The 22826-nt window shown below is 51.9% G+C and overlaps 2 protein-coding genes across 3 annotated transcripts in view; both read left to right on the top strand.

The window, feature by feature from the left end:
• The window catches only part of RNF216 (ring finger protein 216), a 73731-nt gene extending 57051 nt beyond the window's left edge, over positions 1-16680 (top strand). Inside the window, exons 18-22 of the mRNA XM_090290272.1 lie at positions 2136-2194; positions 2703-3071; positions 3706-3778; positions 4281-4433; positions 16597-16680. Coding sequence (XP_090146398.1) covers positions 2136-2194; positions 2703-3071; positions 3706-3778; positions 4281-4433; positions 16597-16680 — 738 coding nt within the window. The remainder of the gene's footprint in view (positions 1-2135; positions 2195-2702; positions 3072-3705; positions 3779-4280; positions 4434-16596) is intronic.
• LOC150001078 (E3 ubiquitin-protein ligase RNF216-like) overlaps positions 1-22826 on the top strand; it is a 51069-nt gene that overhangs the window by 7483 nt on the left and 20760 nt on the right. Inside the window, exons 1-2 of one of the 2 annotated variants that reach the window (XM_090288651.1) lie at positions 21980-22061; positions 22361-22762. In XM_090288651.1, coding sequence (XP_090144777.1) covers positions 22728-22762 — 35 coding nt within the window. In that variant the 5' untranslated portion in view covers positions 21980-22061; positions 22361-22727. Of the gene's footprint in view, positions 1-20193; positions 20292-21979; positions 22062-22360; positions 22763-22826 lie in introns of those variants that run through there. The other variant, XM_090288652.1, reaches the window with a different exon arrangement.

Genomic DNA, 22826 nt, shown 5'->3' on the forward strand with positions numbered 1-22826 from the left:
CACTGATGGCCTGCTGCCGTGCCAAGCACTTTAAAAGCTATTCCCTGCCCCCAAAGTAACCGCGAAAGCGCAGGGGCGTTCTCCCCATTTTCCCGGACAGGCCGCTGGGGCTCGGCTGCACACACCTGCGACCTGCAGGGCCAGAATTGAGGCCAGAGCATCTGTTCGGAAAGTTCCAGTGAAGCGGCTAAGGTCACGATGCCCTGTGCCTCTGGCTGTCTCTCTGTCACTGCTGTTATTTATTGAGCACACGCCTTTTCCTCATTGATCTTCACAGAAATCCTGCCAGGTGCTTGTTGTCCGCATTTCTGTTGACGAGGAGGCAGAGGGCAGGGCTTGCTCAGGGTCACACTGATGCTCTGGTCCCCCGACCTCTGCTCCTTCTACCATGTGATGCTGCGGCTTCAGCTTGTGGTCCGGCGTTTGGTTCTTGCCATGTGACTGTAATCACTCCGTGTAGACATCGTTGTGCCTTGTTTTTTTGGTTCATTTTTTGCTTAGCATGACATAAGTGCCTTCTGCATTCTTCAACAGTGTGTAAATCTGTGTCACATGTGGCTGTCATTCCACCAAACATGTGCTTCGATGGACATACGCGCACCCCGAGTATGAAATGTAGGGTGTTTTTCATCTTGCTGCTCCAGATAACGTAGTGCACGGCCTTGTACATAAGCCTTTTCTTTTGTAGAATTATTCCTGAAGACAGATCCCTAAGGTAGGACTCCAGGGTCCAAGATAATTAGTTTTTTAAAGAATATCCTGACAGTTCCAAATTTCTTTCTAAAGGTTTCACATGATTATCTTTTTTCCAGTACATGCTGGTATTTTAAAAGGAAAAATGTTGTCTGTTCTTTAGTCCCAAGCTAAATGGTAATGATACATACCCTAGCTGGTGTGGCTCAGTGGGTTGGGCATAGTCCCACGAACCAAAGGGTCACTGGTTCAAATCCCAGTCAGGGCACATGCCTGGGTTGTGGGCTGGGTCCCTGGTATGGGGTGTTGAGAGGGGTAACGGATTGTTGTTTCTCTCTCATATGAGTGTTTCTCTCCCTCCTTTCCCCTCTCTAAAAATAAAAGTTTTTTGTTTTTTGAAGCTGACCAATAACACATGCTGCATGGCCAGCTGCCCTTCCAGAGGGACACTGGCACCTGTGAAAAGCTAATTTGCAGTGATTCCAAAGGAATCAAAACAAAACAGGAATGTTTACAGTTCAGATTTGAGCAAAAACCAATGTGAGCCAGGAGACAGGCGCAGACTCCGACAGCTTTGCAGCGCAGAAAAGGGGACAAGCACAGTTCGTCCTGGCAGCACGGCCCCCACCGCAGCTCAGCGGAGTGGGACAGCTGTGCTGCCTTCCACGTGCAGACATTTTTTAAAATATGTATTTTATTTACTTATTTTTAGAGAGAGGGGAAGGGAGGAGAAAGAGAGGCAGAGAAACATCCATGTGTGGTTGCCTTCAGTGCACCTCCAAGTGGGGACCCGGCCCGCAGCCCAGGCACGTGCCCTGACTGGGAACCGAACCGGCGACCCCCTGACTTGCAGGCTGGCCCCCAATCCACTGAGCCACACCAGCCAGGGCCAGACATTGCTTGACCACCCGGAGCAGCTGCCGGGTGCAGAAGTGGCGTGAGAAGAGCCAACACAGATGACGTGCCTGTGAAGCCATCTGCGTGCGCGTGTGCACGTGTTCCCTCCAGGCTGTTGGTGGTGTGGAGTTTGTCACCTTTGGTCACTTCAGTACCATTCTTTAGAACATCCATGGGGCCGCCATTCCTTGAGGCTACACAAATCCCATCTCAGCTCTGAATTTGCCTTTTTTTTTTTTTTTAATTGATTTTAGAGAGAGGAAAGGGGAGAGAGGGGCACTGATTTGTTGTTCCACGTAGTGATGCACCATTGGCTGCTTCTCATAGGTGCCCTGACCGGGGATTGAACCCTCAGCCTTGGTGCATCAGGGCCATGCTCTAACCAGCTGAGCTACCAGGCCATGGCTCTGAACTTGCTTTTGAGCTTGGCCATTTTCTTTCCTGTTCTGGGTCTGTTTCCTGTTTGTAAAATCAGGACTGAGGTGTGGCATTTGGACACTTGGATCTGAGAGTTGACGCTGGCCAGTGCTGTCTGTGTGTCACAGGGGAGCTCCGACCGGGACGGCCTGGGCCAGCACACCAAACACAGCTGTCCCACGCGCAGGTGCGGGGCCCGTTGACGCTTGTGAGACGCGTGGAGAAAGGTTGTTGGCGTGTTCAGGCAGTGGGCTCAGGAGGGAGGAGGACACGTGTCCTTAGTGTCGAGGGTCCTGCCTGACCCTTGAGGCTTTGAGAAAACCTTGAAATAAACTAGAGAGACGTGTACCAGAACAGGACTTGTGGTTTTCCTCCCAGAAGCTTCGTGGCTGGTGGAGACACGGCAGTCCCGAGTCATTTCTCTGTGGCCATGCACTGTAACCCTATTTGAAGCCAAGGACGGCGTTTTTTCCCTAAAATACACTAGATCAATTATGGAAGATAAAAAACAGAATTAGAATTAGATTCTGGCCCAAGATAATAATAATAGTAATAGATTTTCTGACAGGAAAGGTAGGTTTCTGCATTAGGCATGGTAACAGGAAACACTTGACTGCTGATAATGGTCGACCTGGCTTTTCAGTGCCTCTGAATAACAGCACACAACTCAGGTACAGTGCCGACTTCTCCGCTAGAAACTGCGGCTTTCTTGTTGGTCTAGTGGGGAGCTACCAGGAGGCAGCCAGCAGAGGGCCCTGGAGCCTCACCAATGAGCCCAGGATCTGGCTCCGCTGGGAGCCTGCCCGTTCTCCAGCCAGCTCACTGGAGTGCTCGTGTCTGCACGGGCAGGAAACGCCAGCCCCTGAGATCCAGATGAGGATTCAAGCAGAAGTGACAGTTATTCACAGAAGAGCAGTTGCAGAATCTGGCGACTGCTGGTCACGTGGGGTATTGCGTTGCGAGCGGGGCATGGGGCTGTGTGCCGTTGCTGTCACCGAGGAACCCACCGGCCTCGACAGGGACCGGGAGAGGAACGAGAAACTACCCAACTCCTTCACGTTTCAGTATCCCCTTGGCCTGGTTTTTGCGGGGTCCTGCACATATCACGCTCCCTCCGGGCACACACTTTCCAGGGAGATCCTGAGCAGCACTCCCAGGACTGTGGACAGAAAGCGCCAGGCAGGGCTAAGCTGTTTGGCTCTGAACACCCAGAGTTCCAACTAAGTGGTTAGATTCCAGACTGGTTCTTAGTGAACTCTTTCTAAACTGAGGATCCCTAGTATAGATATGATTGATTGAGTGATTGATAGCTTAGGACAATCAATGCCTTTGTAAGTGCTTTGCTATTATTACAATCTACCAAAAACTGGACTTTGAATCATGGAGTAGAACTTATATTTTGTTCCCTTTTTCTATATATAGAGAGAGATTTCCTTTCTTTTACCTCCACTATAGTAGCAACCTTGGAGGAATCTCAAGAACACGAAAGAACGCAGATACGTCCTTAGCAATCACGTCCTACGCGGGTAGACCCCCTCCCGTGCTGGCCGTGGGGTAGGATGCACTGCCTGCGCCGTGGCGTTCAGGGGCAAGGAAGACAGAGTGACTGGTGGCCGCCTGGCCGGCACAGCAGCCGTGTGTGTGCAGCAGTCCCTGCGTGACATGCGTTGGTCCCAAAGCGCACACCTCCACGTTCAGAAGTAATGCCGGCACCGCGCAAAGTCGCAAAGTCATCTCCGTGCTGTGTAAGCTGCGTCAGAGCGCCCTGAAAGTGGGTGGGAAGCCCACACACACCGCCCGTGCGTGGTTTCTGTAGTGGTCTTTCACTTAAATTAGGCCGCCAGTTTGATTTCTTAAAGAAGGTCATTTAATACAGTTCAGTTTGGTTTGGCTTGGTTCGTGCTTTCTCGTTTATTTGTATTGTGTACTTCTCCGTTCCCGTTTATCGCTGCTGTATCCCTTCCCCTCCCCTGGTTTTGTTTTTAAGAAACAATAACCCCCACCCAGTGGGAATGTGGGCCTTGGATGAGATTACACCTGGCATTGACAGGTCCCACTTGGGAGCACCCCAGCTGGACACACACCTGTCACAGGCCCAGGGTCAGCCTTGAAACAGTATCACAGGGACAGTTTTGAGTCCTTCATTTCTTTCCCGGTTCTTAGGCCTGAGGTGCCATTCTTCTAGAAAAATAAGGACTTAGATTAGACCAGCCTTTTCTGGCTCCAAGCCACTCTTCCCAGTTGTACACCTGCTCACGTCCCGTGCCTTTCAGGGTGTCCAGGGCGCCTTTTGTGCTCCGAGAGGACCGCTGAAGCTGCGGTGGCCTCGCAGCCGGGCAGCCGGGACTGAGGCGGGGGGACTGGAGCGCCGCACCGGCGTGCGCGTGACCTGGGGCTGCGGGAAGGGCGCCCTGGCGCTGCTGCAGGTGCCACTTACCTCCGTTCAAAGCGGCGCGTGCTGCGTGCGCCCGCTCTGCTGTCGGCGCTCTTGCCGTCAGCTCTGTTTTCTGTTGGAAGTTTGAGTAAATTTCTAGGCTATGGAACTGGGGAGGAGTGAATTTATTTGGGAGAAGAACTTGGATGGAAGTGGTTCTGTGATCTGTGTGGTTTTGCCTCTCTCCCTGACCCACTGAGATTAATTACAAGCCCAGGAGAGTCCCCTTCTGCTTCCCCTTTGATTGACTGATTTGATTGGTTGATCCTAACCCTTCAGCCTTCTGAACCCAGAGCCTCAGATTCTGGTCTGACTGACCTGGTGGATATGCAGCAATTGGCATATAACAGACAGGTAGTGAACGGGGCCTCGTTAAAGTGTCCCAGAGCCACTGCTTTCTGTGCCGTCATTTTAAAATCAAAAATTAACCTTTCAGTTAAACTCTGTTGGGTTCCATAGAAAGCTAGCTTTCTGTTGTTGTTGGTAACTGGCGGGGGCGGGCCTGGCCGGTACCCGCCAGGGCGAGCGTCGGCGCTCTGGGCAGGCTTCCGGGGGGCTCCATGGCGAGCAGGCTTTTCCAACAGGCAGTGGTGGCTTGGAGCTGTTTGGGGATTTGGGGTTGGTTGGTTGGTTGGTTTCCAGAATGGAGCCAAATGGAAGAATTTCGTCAGAATGTCCCCTCCTTCTGTTTCACCGGGTTCACGCTCACTCTGGATTGAACCCTTGGCTTTCCTGTGCTACCAGTATATAAAATCAGATTTTTACATAGAATCCCAGATTTCTGGCTTCTCTTTGACTTAAATCCTTAGGCAAACTGAATTCTCACTTTTGCTTAGCAACTGCCAGTCACCGCCCTTGGATGTTATATTTCTAGCAGTTGAATTCCCTGCTGCCATGTGGGCATTTTGGGTCTGCAGCTCCTGGTCTTCTGTAATCACCCAAGAGTCAGGGACACAGTCTTGTTCATCACAGATTTATTTCTACTTCTTAACAGTGCCTGGCTTGCTTAGCAAATATTTGTTGAAATGTTCAGTTATTCATCCCCAAGCATCCTGTTTGTCGTTGGGCACCAGCAAGAGGATGCAGAGAGAGATGCACGTTTGGGTCAAGGTGCTTCTGTGAGTTCTGGAAACTGCTCATCTGGGTGGGGAGTACGTTGGTGGCACCCTTGGTTTTCTGGGACTGAGTCACAGTCCCTACAGCCTACGTCCCGCGCCTCCTCCCAGGAACCATGATGTAGAGTCTCCAACACCAGTGAAGGTCGGAGGGCGGCAGTCTGTGCACGCAGGGGTCAGGACCTCCCTGGACCCACCGCCACCCCGTGCGTGGTGGTCACGGAAGGGACACTCAGTGTGCTAGGATCGCCATAACGAAATACCACAGACCGGGTGTCTCAAACAACGGACATTTACTTTTTACAGTTCCGGAGGCTGGAGGTCTGGGGTCTAAGAACAAGGTGTCAGCGAGTTTGATGTTTTCTAAGACCAGTCTTCTTGGCTTGTAGATGGCCACCTTCTCCCTGTGTCCTCATGTGGCTTTTCTACTGGGACGCCCGTCTCTGGGGTCTCTCTCTCTGTGTCCAGGTCTCCTGCTTCCTAAGGACACCAGTGAGATTAAATTAGGGTCAATTCCAGGAGCCCCATTTTAACCCCATCCCCTCTTTGAAGGACCTGTCTCCAGATAGATTCACGTTCTGAGGTTTGCGGTGGGGGTTGGACTTTAATCCCTAACAGCCACAGATAAATGATGTGTCTCCCCCACCCCGCCACAGGATGATGGAGGATGTTAGGATAAATATTTATTTTTAAGTGTTTTGGACGTCATTTGTATCTCCAGCCATTTCTTAGGCTCTCCATTCAAATGAAGTGTTTGACTTTTTCTTTCTTCAGATTACACGTTTCAAAAAAAACTTTTAATTATCCATATATAATCTAAACTACACTGTGTTGTAATCGCAAACAAAATGACAAGCGGAATTTTTTTTTTAATCAAAAATTCATGGAGCCCTGCATGTGAACCAAAGTGTCACTGGTTTGATTCCTCGTCAGGGCATGTGCCTGGGTTGAGGTTGAGGTCTCCAGTTGGGAGCACGTGAGAGGCAGTTGATCGATGTTTCTCTCCATCTCTTTCTCCCTCTCTTCCGTCTCTCTAAAAATAAATAACATCTTTAAAAAAAAAAGATTCATGGAATCTTATAGAATTGAGAAAACAATAAAATACATGTTTAAGTGCTGGGACTCTGGAATCAGACTGCCTGCATTCAAGTAACAGCTCACAGACTCGCAGATGCTAACACTGGGCAAGTCACTCAACTCCTTTCCCCCTCACGTATAAGATCGGGGCAGTGATGGATATCACCTACCTGATTAAGTGGCTGGAGTATTAAACGTGATAAATTATGTACCTCGCCGGGACCTGGGCCTGGCACACGGTAAGAGGAGCAGCACATGTTAAATGCTTTAGATAACTAAACGCTTGTGCGGACACCTTTGCCTCTGCCAAGCCTTTTCTATTAGTATACATTTTACCTACAAATTTCAGTCCCTAATATAAAAGATTCCTTTCTTGTGATGAGGCACCTTTATTATTATTTTTTTTTTTTTGATTGAAGAGAAAGAAACATCAGTTTGTTACTCCACTTATTTATGCATTTGTTGGTTGCTTTTTGCATGTGCTCTGATCCGGGATCGAACCTGCAGCCTCGGTGTATCGGGACGAAGCTCTCCCCGGCTGAGCTTCCTGGCCGGGGCCAAGGCACATTCCTTTTTCTCACTTGGCTTTTTTATCAAACCATCAACTCAGACCAAACCAGCAATGCAAAAGTAATACAAAGAACACAAAGAATAAAGAACAAGGACCCGTGATGCCTGTGAAGATATGATTCCCTGATGTTGCCCCTTCCCTGGTTGAGGCATAAGGCCCACCGTCAGTGGGATTCAGAAACTTGTTCAGTGAAAACTGTGCAGGCTAGTGACGTGTCTGTTTTAGCGTGTCTTTAGCATGTCTTACAGTTGGGAAAGTAGTGTAAAGCAGAGACAGTTGTCTTGGGACTCGCAGCTGAGCCAGAGACCAGTCTTTTATAGAGTGTTAGCAGCTGTGTCCCCTGCGCGTTCCCAGGTCGTCCTGGCGCACGGAGCCTGAGCAGGTCAGGCCTTCGGCAGCCTGGCAGAGGCAAATGGCTTCCTGTGAAGTTTCAGCCTGTCGTCCGTCTGCTGTTACTCTGAGCAGTCGCTATAAGGAAATAATAAAGAATGAAAAGAAAGATACTAGCAACATTCTGGAGCAGGTTTCCGCCCCAGCAGCTTTCTGAGAGGCCGACTGACTACCCTGCAGGCCCCGAAGGACAAGGGGCATGGGAAGGGGGCCCGAGGGCTGTGGCTCCCAGACCGCACTCCTGCCCTCGGGGAAAGCTGTAGGCCGCCCCTCGTGTGGCCAGTACTGCACTCCCTCTGGGGGCCACGCAGCCGGGGCTGAGCACTGGAGCTGTGGGTTCCGGCTGAGAGCCGGCGTGAAAAGGCTGAGCGGACAGTGACGTTTGGGGCCCTCTGTGCTGTGAGGGCCGCGTACAGCACCATGGCTGCCCTATTGCTGCCACGGTCCCCTTCGGGGGTTTGAACGTGAAGGTGCTGATGAAAAGGTCAGTGGGGAGTAAGCATGTTTCGGGGGCGCCGTGGTGGGTGCTGTATAGCAGTGTGCTGCTCTGGTTAATTTCTTTGTGATCAGACATTTCTGACAGTGTTAGAGATAGTGGAATCCTAAAGTTTGTTTTGTCCTTGCTTGACAGTTTGTTTTTTGGTTTTTTACTTTTTAGTTTGATTTGAGAGACATCAGTCCCGCTGTTCCACTTATTTATGTGTTCTTTGCTTGGTTGTTGTCGGTGCCCTGACCAAAGGTTGAGCCCACAAACCTTGGTGTATCAGGATAATGCTCTGACCGCCTGAGCTCCCTGGCCAGGGCTGAAGCTGGTTTGTCACAGATGCAGCTATCACATAGAGACTCCGGTCAGCCTTCCAGCACATGCTCTCTGCTCCCAGAGGCACATCTGTGGCAGGGGGGGGGGGGGGGCGGGCACAAGGCAGGGAGAGAGGTCCAGTCATCTCATGGCCAGTTGTCAGCACTGCAGGATGGCAGCTGTGCCAACGCCAGAGACACTGAGCTGGCCGGCACAGTTCCCACTCCTTTAGAATGTGTGGGATCAGACTGACAAACTCCTGGTTTCCCCTTTCTCTGACCCCGGCCAACTGGGTGACATCTCAGTGTTCCTCTGACCTGTTGGAACTTGCATGGACGTGATGCTCTCCTGTGTGGTTTGCATCGCCTTTTCCGTCCACCACTTGTCTGTCCATCCGTCCATCCCTCCCTCCCGTCCCCGCCGCCCCCCCACCCAAGAATTCTGTGGCCTTTCTCGTGTTAACACTGAGGAAGCGGGTACCTCTCTGCAGGCTCTGTGCTGTGAGGGGCCCCTGTTGCCTGCCGCCCCCGCACCCCTGCCCCATTAGCTAACACCCTGAGAATGCAGATGCCGTCCTGAGTGGCAGGTGCAGTGCTCGGGTTTCCTGAAATCGGAGCCTCTCTTCCGGGGAGTGAAGTCAGGCAGGGAGAGCTGACTCTGCCGGCCGCTCTGGCCAGGCCCCGATTCCAAGAAGTCCTGGAGCAGCGTGGCAGTGACCAGGTCTGCTCGGGCTTGTTCTCCTGCCCCGGCTCTGCGGTGTTTCTTTTTGACAGTTTAAAACAGTCTGGCCCTGGCTGGTGTGGCTCAGTGGACTGAGCGCTGGCCTGCAAACCAAAGGGTCGCCGGTTCAATTCCCAGGCAGGGCACATGCGTGGGTTGCGGGCCAGGTCCCCAGTTGGGAGTATGTGAGGGGGCAGCCACACACTGATGTTTCTCTCCCTCTCTTCCTCCATTCCCTTCTCTAAAAATAAGTAAAATCTTTTTTAAAAAATCAGAGCTCTAAGTAACTTTGCTTCCACAAACTTGTGTTGAGAGTCTGCTGCCAGCAAACCCTTGGGCACAGCTTAGTTACAGCCTCTGCCCTCCCGCGCTTTCAGGCCTGTGAGTGAATTTCAGGGGCATGAGAGCTTCCCATGAAAAAGGGGGGTCAGCAGAGAGGGGTCTGTGGACTAGCTTTAGTCACGTCCTTGAAGAGAGCCTCCTGTTCAGTCTGTGTTTACTCTGGGCACATGCCAGAGTCCTCATCATCGCCTCCCAGGCCCCACGCACCGCCTTCCTTACTCAGCCTGGGGTGCTCTGCCCCCAGACACCTCAAGGCTCAATTCTCACCTTCCTTAAGTCTTTGCTAAACACACCTCCTTGGAGAGGCCTTCCCAGCCACCAACTTTATAACTTCTGGACGATTTCCCTCTCTGTGCTGCACACTACCACTCTTCCTTACTGTGTGTTTCTCCTTAGCACGTAAGGGCACCTCCTGGCATTGCTCTGGGTGTGGCCAATCTCGTCCAGTGGTTCTGTTATAGAAATGGACATTTGAGAGAAAGTCACCAGTATTTGAATAACTGCTCTAAAGGAATTGGTATTTTGTATTATTCTGATAAAGGCAAAATAGAACTTGTAGGTATTCCAGGAAGCATTGACCACCCACTTTATCTTAAAAGCAGGCTGCTGCGGCTTTGCCGGCCAGTGCTTACCAAGCATCGCCCTCTCCCAGGCAGCGTGAACCTTGGCGGGTCTGGGTGCCGTTCTAACGTTCTGTCCCTAGGGGGCAGCATTGGCACAGAAACCAAAGTCAAGGCCACCTGCTTTTGTTACCTACTTCCAAGTGGATCCAAAGGAAGGAGTGTTTGGCTTCTCCCTTATACGCAGGCGTGAGACTTGGAGGTTTCTTCTTCATGGTCTCCTTCTGTGCATGGAAGCAATAGAGTGCACACCCAGTGCACACATGTTTCTAAATCCCCCTAATTTAGTGTATGTCCAAGAAATCTTTGCCTCAGGAATGTTGCCCAGAGCTGTCACCTGCCCGTGCCCAGATTTGAATTCCTGCACTTAGAAATCTAGGTTCTCCTGCTTCTGAGAGAGTATTTGCTTTGAGGAAAGAAATTCCCCACAAAGAGAGCTCAGCTTCTTAGAGACGTGTGATGCAATCAGATAATTACAAGATGGTGTTGAAAGAATTGATATTTGAATCTTGTTTGCCCTGTAAGAACAGTGGACCCAGGCAGGCTGGATCTCATTCTGGTTGTATAGGGTGGGAGGAACCTGTGATCTGACCTTGTGGGGTAACTGACCTCTAGAGCCCCTGGTGGGGGAGGTGGAGCTCAACTGACTGGAGCACGACTGACTGATTTTTCAGTCCTGAGCTCTCTAAACTAGAGGTTCCAGGCACGGTGTGCGTACGCTACCATTTGTGAAGCTCCTTTCACGGAAATGAAGAGATCGATTTCCACATGCCAAAGCTATAGGAGAAAATCAACAAGGAACATCTTAACTGAAATATATTCAGTACTTTCTCAAGCACCGTCTGCAAGCATTTGGTCATTTGCTTCTTGGTAATAACAGATCTTTCCAGTTTTGTGTTAGATTGGGAAGGAACGTTAGGAAGCAAGGAAAGGAACTGCAGTAAAAAACACGTACAAGAGGGGGTCAAAGAACAAACCAACCCAGAACCATCTTCTGGAGGGCAGGTCCCTTGTGATATGGGCTTCCTTCACTGGATGGTTATTCTAGGAACCGACCTGCATCAGTGTACCAGCTGACGTTGTAGTGAGAGGCTGCATTTGGCATCAGTAAATTTTATTTTATTTTTTTGAAGACTCAATGTGCTTGCCCATCTTGTGATGGTTGATTCACGAGTGCACCTGCCCACACCGCACTGAGTGTTCAGCAGTTTTCGATCAAAAACAGCATGACCCCTGAGCCCTAACCTCCTATTCTCGCTCCAAATGATTTTTTTGTTTGTTTCCCGGATGAAAACGTCTTCAAAGGGAAACGCTTTGCCAGTGTGGCAGAGTTGAAACAAAAAACGTCCGAAGGGACTTCCAGCCAAGATGGAGGCCTAGACAGACACACTGCGTTTCCTTCAACAACTAAGAAGGAACACAACTACCTCACAACTGGAGACAACCAGAAGTTCCAGAAAATCGAGCTGCATGGAAGTCCAACAACAAAGATATAAAGAAGAAATACTCATCCAGACGGGTAGGAGGGGCGGAGCCGGGGCAGAGAGGATGCGGTGTGGAGGCAACAGTGGGAACAGCTGGCTGTGGCCAGCCAGCAGAACGTGTAGTCACATTTTTAAAAGTCGAGAGGGATACCTGGGGAATGCGCCCAGCACCAGACCAGACCACGCAGCTCACAGTCCCAGCACCAGGGAAAATCAAGCCTCATTGCTTCTGACTGTGCAGACCAGTGGGGATTGGGGCGGAGGCAGAAACTGCCAGTCTCTGAGCAGAGTCCGCTTGTTTAAAGGGCCCCCACGGTCCTATATTGTCCGCAGACCCACCCACTCTGGGAACCACAGTCAGGGCAACAGCTAGAGAGGCGCCAGTCCCATAGAAAGTGGGAAAAGTGTCTGGAAAGGGAGCGAGTGCTAAGCAAGCGGCATTGTTCCCTCTCAGACCCCTCCTCCACATACAGTGCCACAACATGGTGAAATGGGTCACCTGTACTGATGAATCCCTAAGACTCCGCCCCCTTACAATGTAACAGGTGCAACAGCCTTACCTAAGACACAGAAGCAAACACAGGAGCCTGTCAGAATGAGGAGACAGAGAAGTGTGGCCCAAAAGAGGTTGAATGGATCAAGGTTCCAGTGGGAGAACTAAGCGACGAGGAGATAGCTAACATAACAGATGCAGAGTTCAAAACACTGGTGATAAAGATGCTGACAGGCTTGACAGATATGCTTGAGTATGGCAAACACAGATGGGAAGAAGTGAAGGCTATGCTAAATGAAAAGAAGGAAAACCCACACAAAACCAATGGTGAAGGGAAGGAAACGGGTTCAAATCAATGATTTGGAACATAAGGAAGAAAAAAACAGTCAACCAGTACAGATTGAGGAAACAATAATCGAAAAAAAAGAGGAGAGGCTTATGAACCTCTGGGACAACTTGAAACGTGCCAACACCTGAACCACAGGGGCACCAGAAGGAGAGGGGAAAGAGCAAGAAATTGAAAACTTATGTGAAAAAATAATGAAGGAAAACTTCCCAAATTTGGCAAAGGAAATAGACATACAAGTCTAGGAAGCACAGAGCATCCCAAGCAAGCTAGACTGAAAGAGGACCACACCAAGACACATCATCATTAAAATGCCAAAGGTGAAAGATAAAGAGAATCTTAAAAGCAGCAAGAGAGAAGCAGAGAATTACCTACCAAGGGGTGCCTATAAGACTATCAGCTGATTTCTCAAAAGAAACTTTGCAGGCAAGAAGGGACAGGCAAGAAGTATTCAAGGTGATGAAAAGCAAGGACCTACAACCAAGATTACTCTCTCCAGCAAAGCCGTCATTTGGAATAGAAGGGCAGGTGAAGCGCTTCCCAGACAAGGTAAAGCTAAAGGAGTTCATCCTCACCAAGCCATTATTATATGCAATGTTAGAGGAAATTATTTAAGAAAAAGAAGATCAAAACTATGAACATTAAAATGGTAAACTCACAACTATCAACAACAGAACCTAAAAAAATAAAACTAAGCAAACAAACAGAATAGGAACAGAATCATAGGAATGGGGAAATGGTGCAGGGACTAAGAAGCATAATTGGTTGGTACAAAACAGACAGGGGGAAGTTAAGAATAATATAGGAAAAGGTGAAGCCAAAGAACTTATATGCACGACCCATGGACATGAACTAAGGGGGGTGGGACTGCTGGAGGGAAGGGGGTACTAGGTGGAGGGGAGCAAAGGGAAAAGAAATTGGGACAATGGTAACAGCATAACCAATAAAATATACCTTAAACAGCAGAAGCACTAAAAGGCATCAAAATCAACAAGTTCAAAAACTCTTGAGGAATGGGAAAAAGTCTCAATAGGCGTATTGCCTCAAATGGAGAGTACTTTGAAGGTGATTGAAGTTTAAACATGTAAGAATAAATACATAATTTTTTGTAAATCCCAAGTTTTTTTAGGTCCCTCCTTGTATATAACCAGTATCCTCAAGACAAACCCTAATGCATTAACCTGAGAGTGCCTCATATTTAACTTGATTTTCTCATAAAATTGTCGTCGTACTTTGCATAATTATAAATGTGAAGATTGTATAGGAAGGAAATAACATTCTTGTGGGCAAGGGTCAGTTTACCAAGAAGTCTCTCTTCACCTCCTGTAGGTGCGAAGTGCCTGAAGTGGTGGTGGGGCCTCTGCCTGGGGGGGTTGCGCTTTGTCTTGCCACCTTCCTCCCTGTGATTTTTCATACATTCAGCCCCTTGTGTCTGTCAGACCCAGTGTGAGTCCCCAGAAGCGCAGCGATAACAGGCACAGTGTGCTGGACCGTAAGTCAGCTCGCAGTCAGGAATTCGTGGCCCGTTCACCAGTGCGTCCCCATGTGGCACAAAACGGGCACGCAGAGATAACTTGGTTTTAGCCTGGATGGATGGAGGCCTCCATTCCAGCCCGTCTGCAGCGATCACCAGGGCATAGTCTTCGCCTGCGAGGAGTGCTAGGCTCCTTGGAGATGTGATGTGGTCGGATAATTACAAGGCGTTATAAAAAGCGCTGTAAAAGAGTTTGAGCCATGTGCGCCGGGAGGCCAGGGGGAGAGCGCCGGCGTATGCCCAGGTCATTTGGGTTTCCCAGAGCCCCTGGTACTTGAAATGAGAACATGACCAGAACACGCTGCCAGCGGAGGAAGGACATCTAGGCAGGGCATTGCATGGTGGAGGGTGTCGGGCGTGTGGCGCGTGCTGTGTGGCGCGTGCCGGCCGGGACAAGCATCGAGGGCTGCTGGGGGTGCTGCCTCTGAGCCCCTCCCGCCGCTCGACCAGAGGCCCTTCAGGTTTGAGCCGAAACACCAGCTGGGAAGCAGGCGTCCTCACTCTGTGTAAGATGCATACAGCCAGTCAGTCGTTCCCCGCGCCCCGTCCCAGAATGTAGGCTCTGGGAGGGCAGAGGCTGCTTGTCCACTGATTCTCTGCTGAGGACAGAGCCTGGTCACTGTGGGCAGCTTTCAGGATGGGTGAGAGTGCTGTCGTCCTTCTGGTGCAGAAATCATCCCTGTCCCTGTCGCCACTCGGAGCAGGACTTTGACCCAGGGCACCGTTGGTGATGGTAACGATCTCAAGCATTGTCACGACCAGGTCTTCATGGGTCGTAGTCCTGGCTTCCTTTAGAGACGTGAGTGCCGGTATTTACAAGTGTGGGCCCAGGGGCTGGTTCAGGGAGGACCAGGTAACTGACCCCCGGGTCTGCTGTGGACAGTCGTGTTGAGCCTGTCTGTCTGTGCATCTGATGGGAACCTAAAACCACGCTTCCTCCTGTGCCTGCCCGACATGCAGCTGGCTGAGGGAGGAACAGCTGCTTCCCACGTGCCCCGTCGGAGGCTGCTCAGTGATGAGCAGGTTCCTGTCATCATCGTTAAAAAGCCCTGGTCCGTCCCGTGCCTCCCTGGGCCATTCCCAGCGCTGCAGGAAGCAGGCACCGCACAGCTGCGGCGGCGGCCGCGCCTCGGAGAGCCTGACACTCATTGCTCCGCAGCCTGGCTGATCCTGCATCTGCGGCCTCCTTACACAAGGTGCCCATTGTAGCCTTGGGGCTTGTCTCATGCCCTGCGGACCTGGGCTTGCAGCAAACAATGCCCTGCTCCTGCCCACGGCCGCTGCGCTGGCGAGCACGAGAGTCGCAGGGAGAGAGCAAGTGGCTGTGGAACCGTGCGAACTGCAGTCCGTAGCTGTGTGGCCTCGGACAAGTGAATGTGCCTCTGAGCCTCCCTTTCCTCGTTTCCTTTTTTTTTTTTTTTTTTAATGGGGCTAACGTTCCAGTGCTTCCTTTGTGGCGTTGCTGTGAAGAGTGGGTGAGATGCACATGTAAAGCGCCTGGTACCCGAAGACGTCTGGGTGTGGAACCAGGAGCCAGTCCCGTCGGGCAGCGGGAGGGACGCGAATGCTCGAGGTGCTTGTCAAAGGTGCGCCCCCTTACGGACGGCGTTCCAGTGGGGAACCCATCAGAAGAGCCAAAGCTGAGAAAGCCTTTTTAAAATAATTACGTCCCTTTCTGAAACCGTATAGGAAAAGGGGTTCTGTTATTCCTGACGAGGAAAGATTGGCGTGCTGCTATCTCGCCGGTCCCAGGCCCGTCTCAGCCCTGCCGGGCTCAGTGTTGGCCCAGCGTGATTCAGGAAGGAGTTTGTGGAGGGCTGTAGAGGAAGTCTGGCCAAGAACAGAATCTGGACTCTCGGGCTTGTTTCCCTAGAGGTTATCTGCTTGGCCCTAGCTTAGTGAGGGGGCTGCTGCAGGGCCCTGCAGCGTAGCTAGACGGCCCTCCGCCATCAGGAGCCAGAGGGATCCTTTGAAAATGTGAGGATGCCCTGGCCGGTGAGGCTCGGTGCACTGAGTGCCAGCCTGCGAACTGAAAGGTGGTCAGTTCAGTTCCCACTCAGGACACAGGCCTGGGTTGCGGGCCACGTCCCTAGTTGGGCACGTGCAAGAAGCAACAGATTGATGTTTCTGTCACCCGTCGGTGTTTCTCTTCCTCTCTTTCTCCCTCTCTTCCTCTCCCTCTTTAAAAATAAATAACAATTTAAAAAATAAATAAATAAAAATAACCCCTTTCTTATAAAGAAAATGTAAGGACAACTTCACCCACTCAGCCTGTCTTCCCAAGTTCGTCCGTCCAGCCCCAGTGCCTGCACGCAGGACTGACCACCGTCCACACTAAACTACTCCCCCACCCCTCCGCCCCCACCCCTCCGCCCCCACCCCAGACTCCATCCACACCAACTCCCTCTGCGCCCCTGGATGAGACGGGCCCCCTTCCTTGCAGAGCCTGGCACGCATCCTCTCTGTCCTCTGCCCAGAACACCCTCCCCCATACCTGCTCACCCTCGGGCTCCCGTGTCAGTGCCGTGTCCTCAGAAAGGCTGTTCTCATCCCTGATGTAACTGCTGTCCTGCCCTGAGCGCGCCCGATGCCTTCCCTCGGAAGTGTCCCTCTCACAGCTGTGGTTAGATACATTGGTGGTGTGACGCCTGTTCTGTTCGCTAGCCCGTGAGCTCCCGGGAGGTAGAGACTGAGGCCCCCGTGCTTACTGCCACATCCCCAGCATCCCACCCAGCCCACGACGAATGACAGCTCAGCAGATACTGAGGCTGAATCCAGACACTGGTCTAAAATTAGCCCTACGCTCGCGCCGGTCCTCCCGCCCTCGCTCAGTCTGCTGCCGCTCCTGCATCACTCGCTCCAAGTTCTTGTTTCCACCAGCCCAGCAGGGGTCCCAGGTTAGAAGTTCCTCTAGACTTCTCCCTCGTCGCTTTCAGAACTCGCCCCGTTGTGCTCGGCTGTCTTCCTGCCTCTGACCTCAGCCCCGTCAGTCCCTGGGGCATTTGCAGACCCTGCCGGGAACCCCACATCTAGAGCAGCAGGTGCGTGGCTCTCTGCCAGGAGGGCTGTGTGGGGCAGGACACCGCCCAGTGACAACACTGCTGCTGTCACATGCGTTGCAAAATGTAACAAAAATACAAGAAACTTGAAAGGGTGGTGTTAAGTAAATCATGCTTTTAAATCACTTTATGTAATGGCATGAAACCCTTTTATGCTCGTTCAAATATTAACCTGTTGAGAATGTTTCACTAGCAGTGTTTGACGGTTCGGTCCTACATTTTAGACACTTGGCTTTGGTGGCCATCACAGCTGGGAAAGGTCCTTCACAGAGGGCTGTCCGCCCGGGCGGGAAGGGGACCCCACTGGTTGGGTGTGCTCAGCCCCACCTCTCTGCTTTGCTGTCTCTCCTGACTTGGGTGAGATCAGCCGTTTCCTCCTGATGCAGAAATGCGCCCGGGCCTCGGAGAGCACAGTCTCCGATGAGATTTGATGGCCAGGATGTGTGGCCTTCGGGTCCTGAAGTGACTCGTTCAAGTGTACTCTGCCTTCCAATGGTCCTTGGGACTTTCTCACTCACCTCACTCTGAGGAATGTGATTTCTTCACGTTGGAAATGTCCAAGAGCATTTCTGCTGCCTAATGTCGTTGAAGTGTGTGTTGGGCCCAGGGACCAAGCCTCGCTGCACTTGAGAGGAGAGAATTGCAGTTAGTAAAGCAGATGCTGAGTTTAGAAGGGGGGTCCGTCTTTTAAAGAGAAAGCAAGAACGCTCCAAATGTTACATTTACCCAGCTGTCAGCTGCTTGCCTTGTTTTAATTGTGGGTTTCAGTGCTTAGCTAGCTAGACTTCTCGAAGACATTTCGGTTTTATTCTCTGGGACCGCTGCGAGGTACCATGGCCGAGAACCCACACGCGGACCTGCAGGAGGACCTCTGTGGTGGGGGGAACGAGCAGCAGCTTCCCACCGCTGGCTCAGCGGGGACGGGTCGTGTTGCTGTGGTGGACCTGAGCCTCCCCTGGAACACGGGCTCTTCCCTTGTGAGAAGGCCCCGTGGATTAGTAACTGGACTGCCAGGAACGCTGCAAACATTACCTAAATGCCAGGCGTTGTTACCAGGCCCGTTCTGGCCGGAGGCTCGGTTGGTGTTGTTTTGAAGGTTAGGATCCAGATACCAGCTCATCTATTCTCCAGCTGTTGTTTATGCTCCGGTTTCGTGGAATAGTCAGGCACGAGGCCTTTTAAAAAGAGGGTTTACGCTGCTTTAAATTTTGGTGTGTGGTGATGAAGCCACTACTGATGTTGCCTCTGTGCACTGACAGGGGTGTAATTAGGGAGCCGGAGAACACCGTCTGCCTTGGAAGCAGCAGCATGTAACATAGACCCTCCGATCCCCTCGTCTCTGTCCCCACCCCCGCCTCATTCCATTGACTGCAGCCTTTCTACAGTGCCCACCAGAGGGCGGGGCAGGGTCTCCGCTTCCCAAGGAGTCCGTTTCATTTTTTTCTTGCTTTACGTTTTACGTACCTTTTAGTTAAATAGTGCTTTAGTGCAGTACAAGACTCAGGGCCGTCACCACGAGGGCTCAGCCCTGCCTCCTAGCCACTCGGGACAACCAGTACTGACAGCTGCTGGGCCATCCTTTCAGGTCGGTTTTATACACGACTGTCTTCTGCCCCCACCACCATAGAAGGGGTGGCATCGGTGCTGTACACCCCGTTCTGTGCATGTTAGCCAGCCTGCCGCTACACGTTAGAGTGCTCAGTAACGCGGAGATGCAGCGATACGTGGTTTCAGAAGTCGTGGGGAAGGACCGTCTAGTGAGTCTTCTGGTGACCTCTAGCCCAGCGACTCCCCGGTGCTGAACTGCCACACCCCCCTGCCTCTCCGACACCTCTGCTCGGCGTCCCACAGGCAAATCCTGATCGTAAAGCCTGTCCTCCCCCCGCCCACGCCAGGCCTCGCCCCACTGTCCCCAAGCTCCACTTGTGTTGCTATCACCTTGTGTTGCACGCACCAGAAATCAGGGTGTCACCGCTGACACCGCCCTCTCCTCACTCCCAGAGCTGGGCCACCGCCTGCCAGCCAGTTTCGCTTCCCAAGCTTCTCTCAGATCGGTCACCTTCCCATCGTGCTCCCCTGCCCCGCAGCCTGGGCCTCCGTGACCTCTCCTGGGTGACGTCCCCAGCTTCCGCACTGTCCTTTACGCTGCCACTCTTTCCTCCTGCCAGCCTGTCCGCCATGAAGAACAGTCTTGTAAAATCACAAAGCTGATCATGTCACTCCACGCTTGACACCTTTGGACGCCTTCCTAGTGCTCTTAGGGTAGAAGTCGCCCCGCTAGGCCCCTGTGGGCTTCCCCGCCCCGTGGCCGCGTCTGCACCGGCTGTTCCTCAGCCTTCACTGTCCCCCCAGTTAAAGCCGACAGTGTCTTCTCCTTAACTGGAGTTATTAGGGTTCTAGTTTCCATTTATGGACATTAAACTTGACAAACATTTTTAAATTTCTATTATTGATGTGAGGTAGTTTATAAATAAACTACGAGTGATCCTAGAATAAAAAGTAGTATTTTTTAAAATTCACGTTTATAAAGGAAGTGAAGCTGTGGAGAGGGAGTCCGTGTTTATGAGGGAGGATGCCTGAGGGGGTGCCTCCCCCAAGGGCCCCCAGTCACCCTAATCTACACCATTCCTGTGAGACACTGGGTGCAGGGATGGCAGAAATCAGTAAGACCCTGCCCTCAGGCAGCTCACAGTATTTTATTTTTAAAATTCCCAAATCCCATAAATAGGTCTTTTGGGTTTTTGGCGGGGAGGGGGTGTCCTGGCATTTCAGAAAGCCTTATACAATTTGCATGATGGAAACAATTAGTCCTTTTTTTTTTTTTATCCTCAACTGAAGACGTTTTCGGTTTTTTTCCATTGCTTTTTGAGAGGAGAAGGGGAACAGGGAGGATATTGATGTGAGAAGCATCACCTGGCGGCCTCCCGTGCGTGCCCGACCGGGGACTGAACCCGCAGCCCTTCGGTGGACGGGACGGCGCTCAGCTAACTGAGCCCCACTGGCCAGGGCCAGCCACGCGTCGTCCTGCTCCCCAGAGAGAGAATGTCCTCGGGCTTTCGTCTCATGCCTCTGCCTGTGGGGGCGTCTGTGGCAGTACTCCTGCGGAAGGGAGGGCGGGCCCCCGCAGGAATCCAGGTGAGAGAAGCTCATTTCACGTTCCCTGTACTCACCAGGTGTCTGTGTGTCTCTGCTTTGTCCCCAGGAAACCTGCAGGAAGTGTCAGGGACTCTGGAAAGAGCACAACGGCCTCACCTGCGAAGAGCTGGCTGAAAAAGACGACATCAAGTACCGCACATCCATGTGAGTGCCGTGAGCCCCGGCGCCCCCGCACACACGCAGGGAGGGGCTGCGAGTCACGTGGGGAGAGCGCATTCCCGAGCTCCCTCAGCCTGGAGTGGCCTCCGACGGTGACCCAGCCCCCAACCCTCCGTGTCCTTGTCTCTGTGCCTCCTAGAGCTATTCTTAGGGTCAGATGCAGCACAGCACGTGCCTGGCGTGTATGACTTCAGTGTATGTTGGTTCCTCTTTTCTTACTATGGAAATGCTGGAAATAAGCAGCACCCTGTCATTAGGTTGGGTGTGTTGGTTCTTCTTTTCTTAGTATTGAAATGTTGGAAATAAGCAGCACCCTGTCATTAGGTTGGGTGGCACCGGTGTGCTCTGTGTGCACTTGCTGTAGGACACTGGTGACACTGAGTGGGCCCACAGCCTCTAGGACGCAGATGGGTGCAGTCAGGAGCAAGAGCCGTTCCTGTGTGGTGCTCCCTGTGTGGCTGAGTGCTTAACAAATAGTCGTTTATTAAACACATGGAGGCACTACCGAAGCATTTCTCTCTCGTGTAATAGTCCAGCCTTGCCAGGTGGGCGGGGCAGATCTGTCCCACGAGGTCATTGAGAGACACAGGTTCCTTTATCTCATTGCTTCACCATTACCCCGGGTGGCGTCCTCGCCCGTCGGACTGGGACAGCCACACTCCAGCCCATGGGTGAGGAGAAAGACAAGTTGCCAGGCAGGCAGTTGTCCTTTGGTTTGTAATGATGCCGCAAGTGTACATGTTACTTCTGCTTATGCCCTGTCGGTCTAGACTGAGTCACGTGGCCACAGCGTGCTCTGAGGCAGATACCACATGTAGTCTCCAGCTGAGTGATTTTATGTGCAGCTTACATGTGAAGGTTACGGAGCAGGTTTTGTTACTAAAAAAATGAAGAGAGAAATGCCTATTTGGGGTAGTTAACAGCCTCCAAGTCTGCACCACAGGTAGGTACTGTCACCCTCGTTTCATAAATGACACAGCTGAGACACAGAACCCAGGTGACTTACCCGTGGTCACACAGCAAATGGCACGTCAGGCGGCTTCCTGGCTGTGCTCTTCGCCGCAGGTCCGTAGGCAGCACAGCGGCCCCCGAAACGTCCGTGCCCTGATCTCCGGAACCCGGGAACGGTGACTGTGTCACCCGACATGTCAGAAGGGACTTCCCAGAGCTGATTAAGGTGATGGACTTTGACAAGGGGAGCTTATTCTGGATTATCCAGGTGAACACAGTCTGATCCCATGACTCCTTAAAAGCAGAGAGTGAGCCTTTCTCTGGTCCGATGGACAGTCAGAGAGACATGACAAGGACCCTGCCTCTCCTTGCTGGGTTGGGAGGCAGAGGAGGAAGGCCGAGAGCCGAGGCACAGGACGGCCTCCAGAAGCAGGCACGACCCGCAGCTCCTAGGAAGCGGGACCTCGGCCCTGCGGAGTCAGAGCAGTGAGTCCTGCCGGCAGCCCGAACGAGCCGCGCCCTCCCCTGGAGCCGCCAGCGGGTGACACCCGGAGTTTGGACTGCCGAGGCCTGCGCTGCGCTTCTGGCCTGCAGAGCTGCACGGTGACGGACCTGCGGCGGTTTGTCCCGGCACCAGCGGTGGGGCACTGCTGTCACAGGCCCCTGAAGACGAGGAGGGGGGTTTGCGCTTGGACAAGGTGGAACGGGAAGTACTCCGAACAGCATGATGGGAGAAGATTAGACGGCCTTGGACAGACCGTTAGAAATATGGACGTCAGAAACTCCACAATTGAGGGCTCAGAAGTAAGTGGGGAGCATTCCAGACAGAACCTAAATTTCCTTGGAGAATACATAAATCACCATCAGCGGACTGGTGTTAGGAGAAATAAGGACATTAAAGGTGCCGCTGGTGAGGACTCGGAAACGGACATATTGAAAACTAGGAGGAGTGGGAACCCTTGTGTAATGGCAGAAAGCTCAGCTAATTTGTGTCCTGCAAAGTATTAAAAAGTGAAAAATCCAAGTGGAAGATAAATTGAGGGAAGAGCTATTAACAGAAAGGAATGGGATGTGATTGTTTCTGAAATTGTCACCCTATCCAGATGATAAAAGACCCTGCAGTCGATGACTTCACTCACAGGAGAAGAGTGCCCTAGAGAAAAAGCAAGGATGTGTTCAGCATGCCGAGAGCCTTCCGTCACACAAAGGCTCTTGGAAGAGATTAAGGGAGTGACTCACAGGTCCTCCCAATCTAACCAGGCGGCCTCTGGGAAACGCAGGCATTGTTACTCAGCCATCTGCGCAGGAGCCAAAGAGAGAGCTGTGGTTATCTGGGAGGTGTCTGTGAATGAGCTCTGTGTCTAATGGGGTGCACCCCTGTGACGTAAACGGAGGACCCACGAGGTCTGTGAGAACTTCCTATCAGCAGGAACACCGCCAGCGTGGACTGGAAGAGCAAAGGAGTATGAAATGAAAGAAGCCTGTCAGACCCCAAAACTCTGCAAGCAAGACACAGGCTGATGAAGAGCTGCTCCGTGCAAGTACCCACAGCCTTTCTTGGAAAAAGGG

Source organism: Furipterus horrens, unplaced genomic scaffold (assembly GCF_987537825.1).
Source record: "Furipterus horrens unplaced genomic scaffold, mFurHor1.1.pri manual_scaffold_10, whole genome shotgun sequence".
NCBI lineage: Eukaryota > Metazoa > Chordata > Mammalia > Chiroptera > Furipteridae > Furipterus > Furipterus horrens.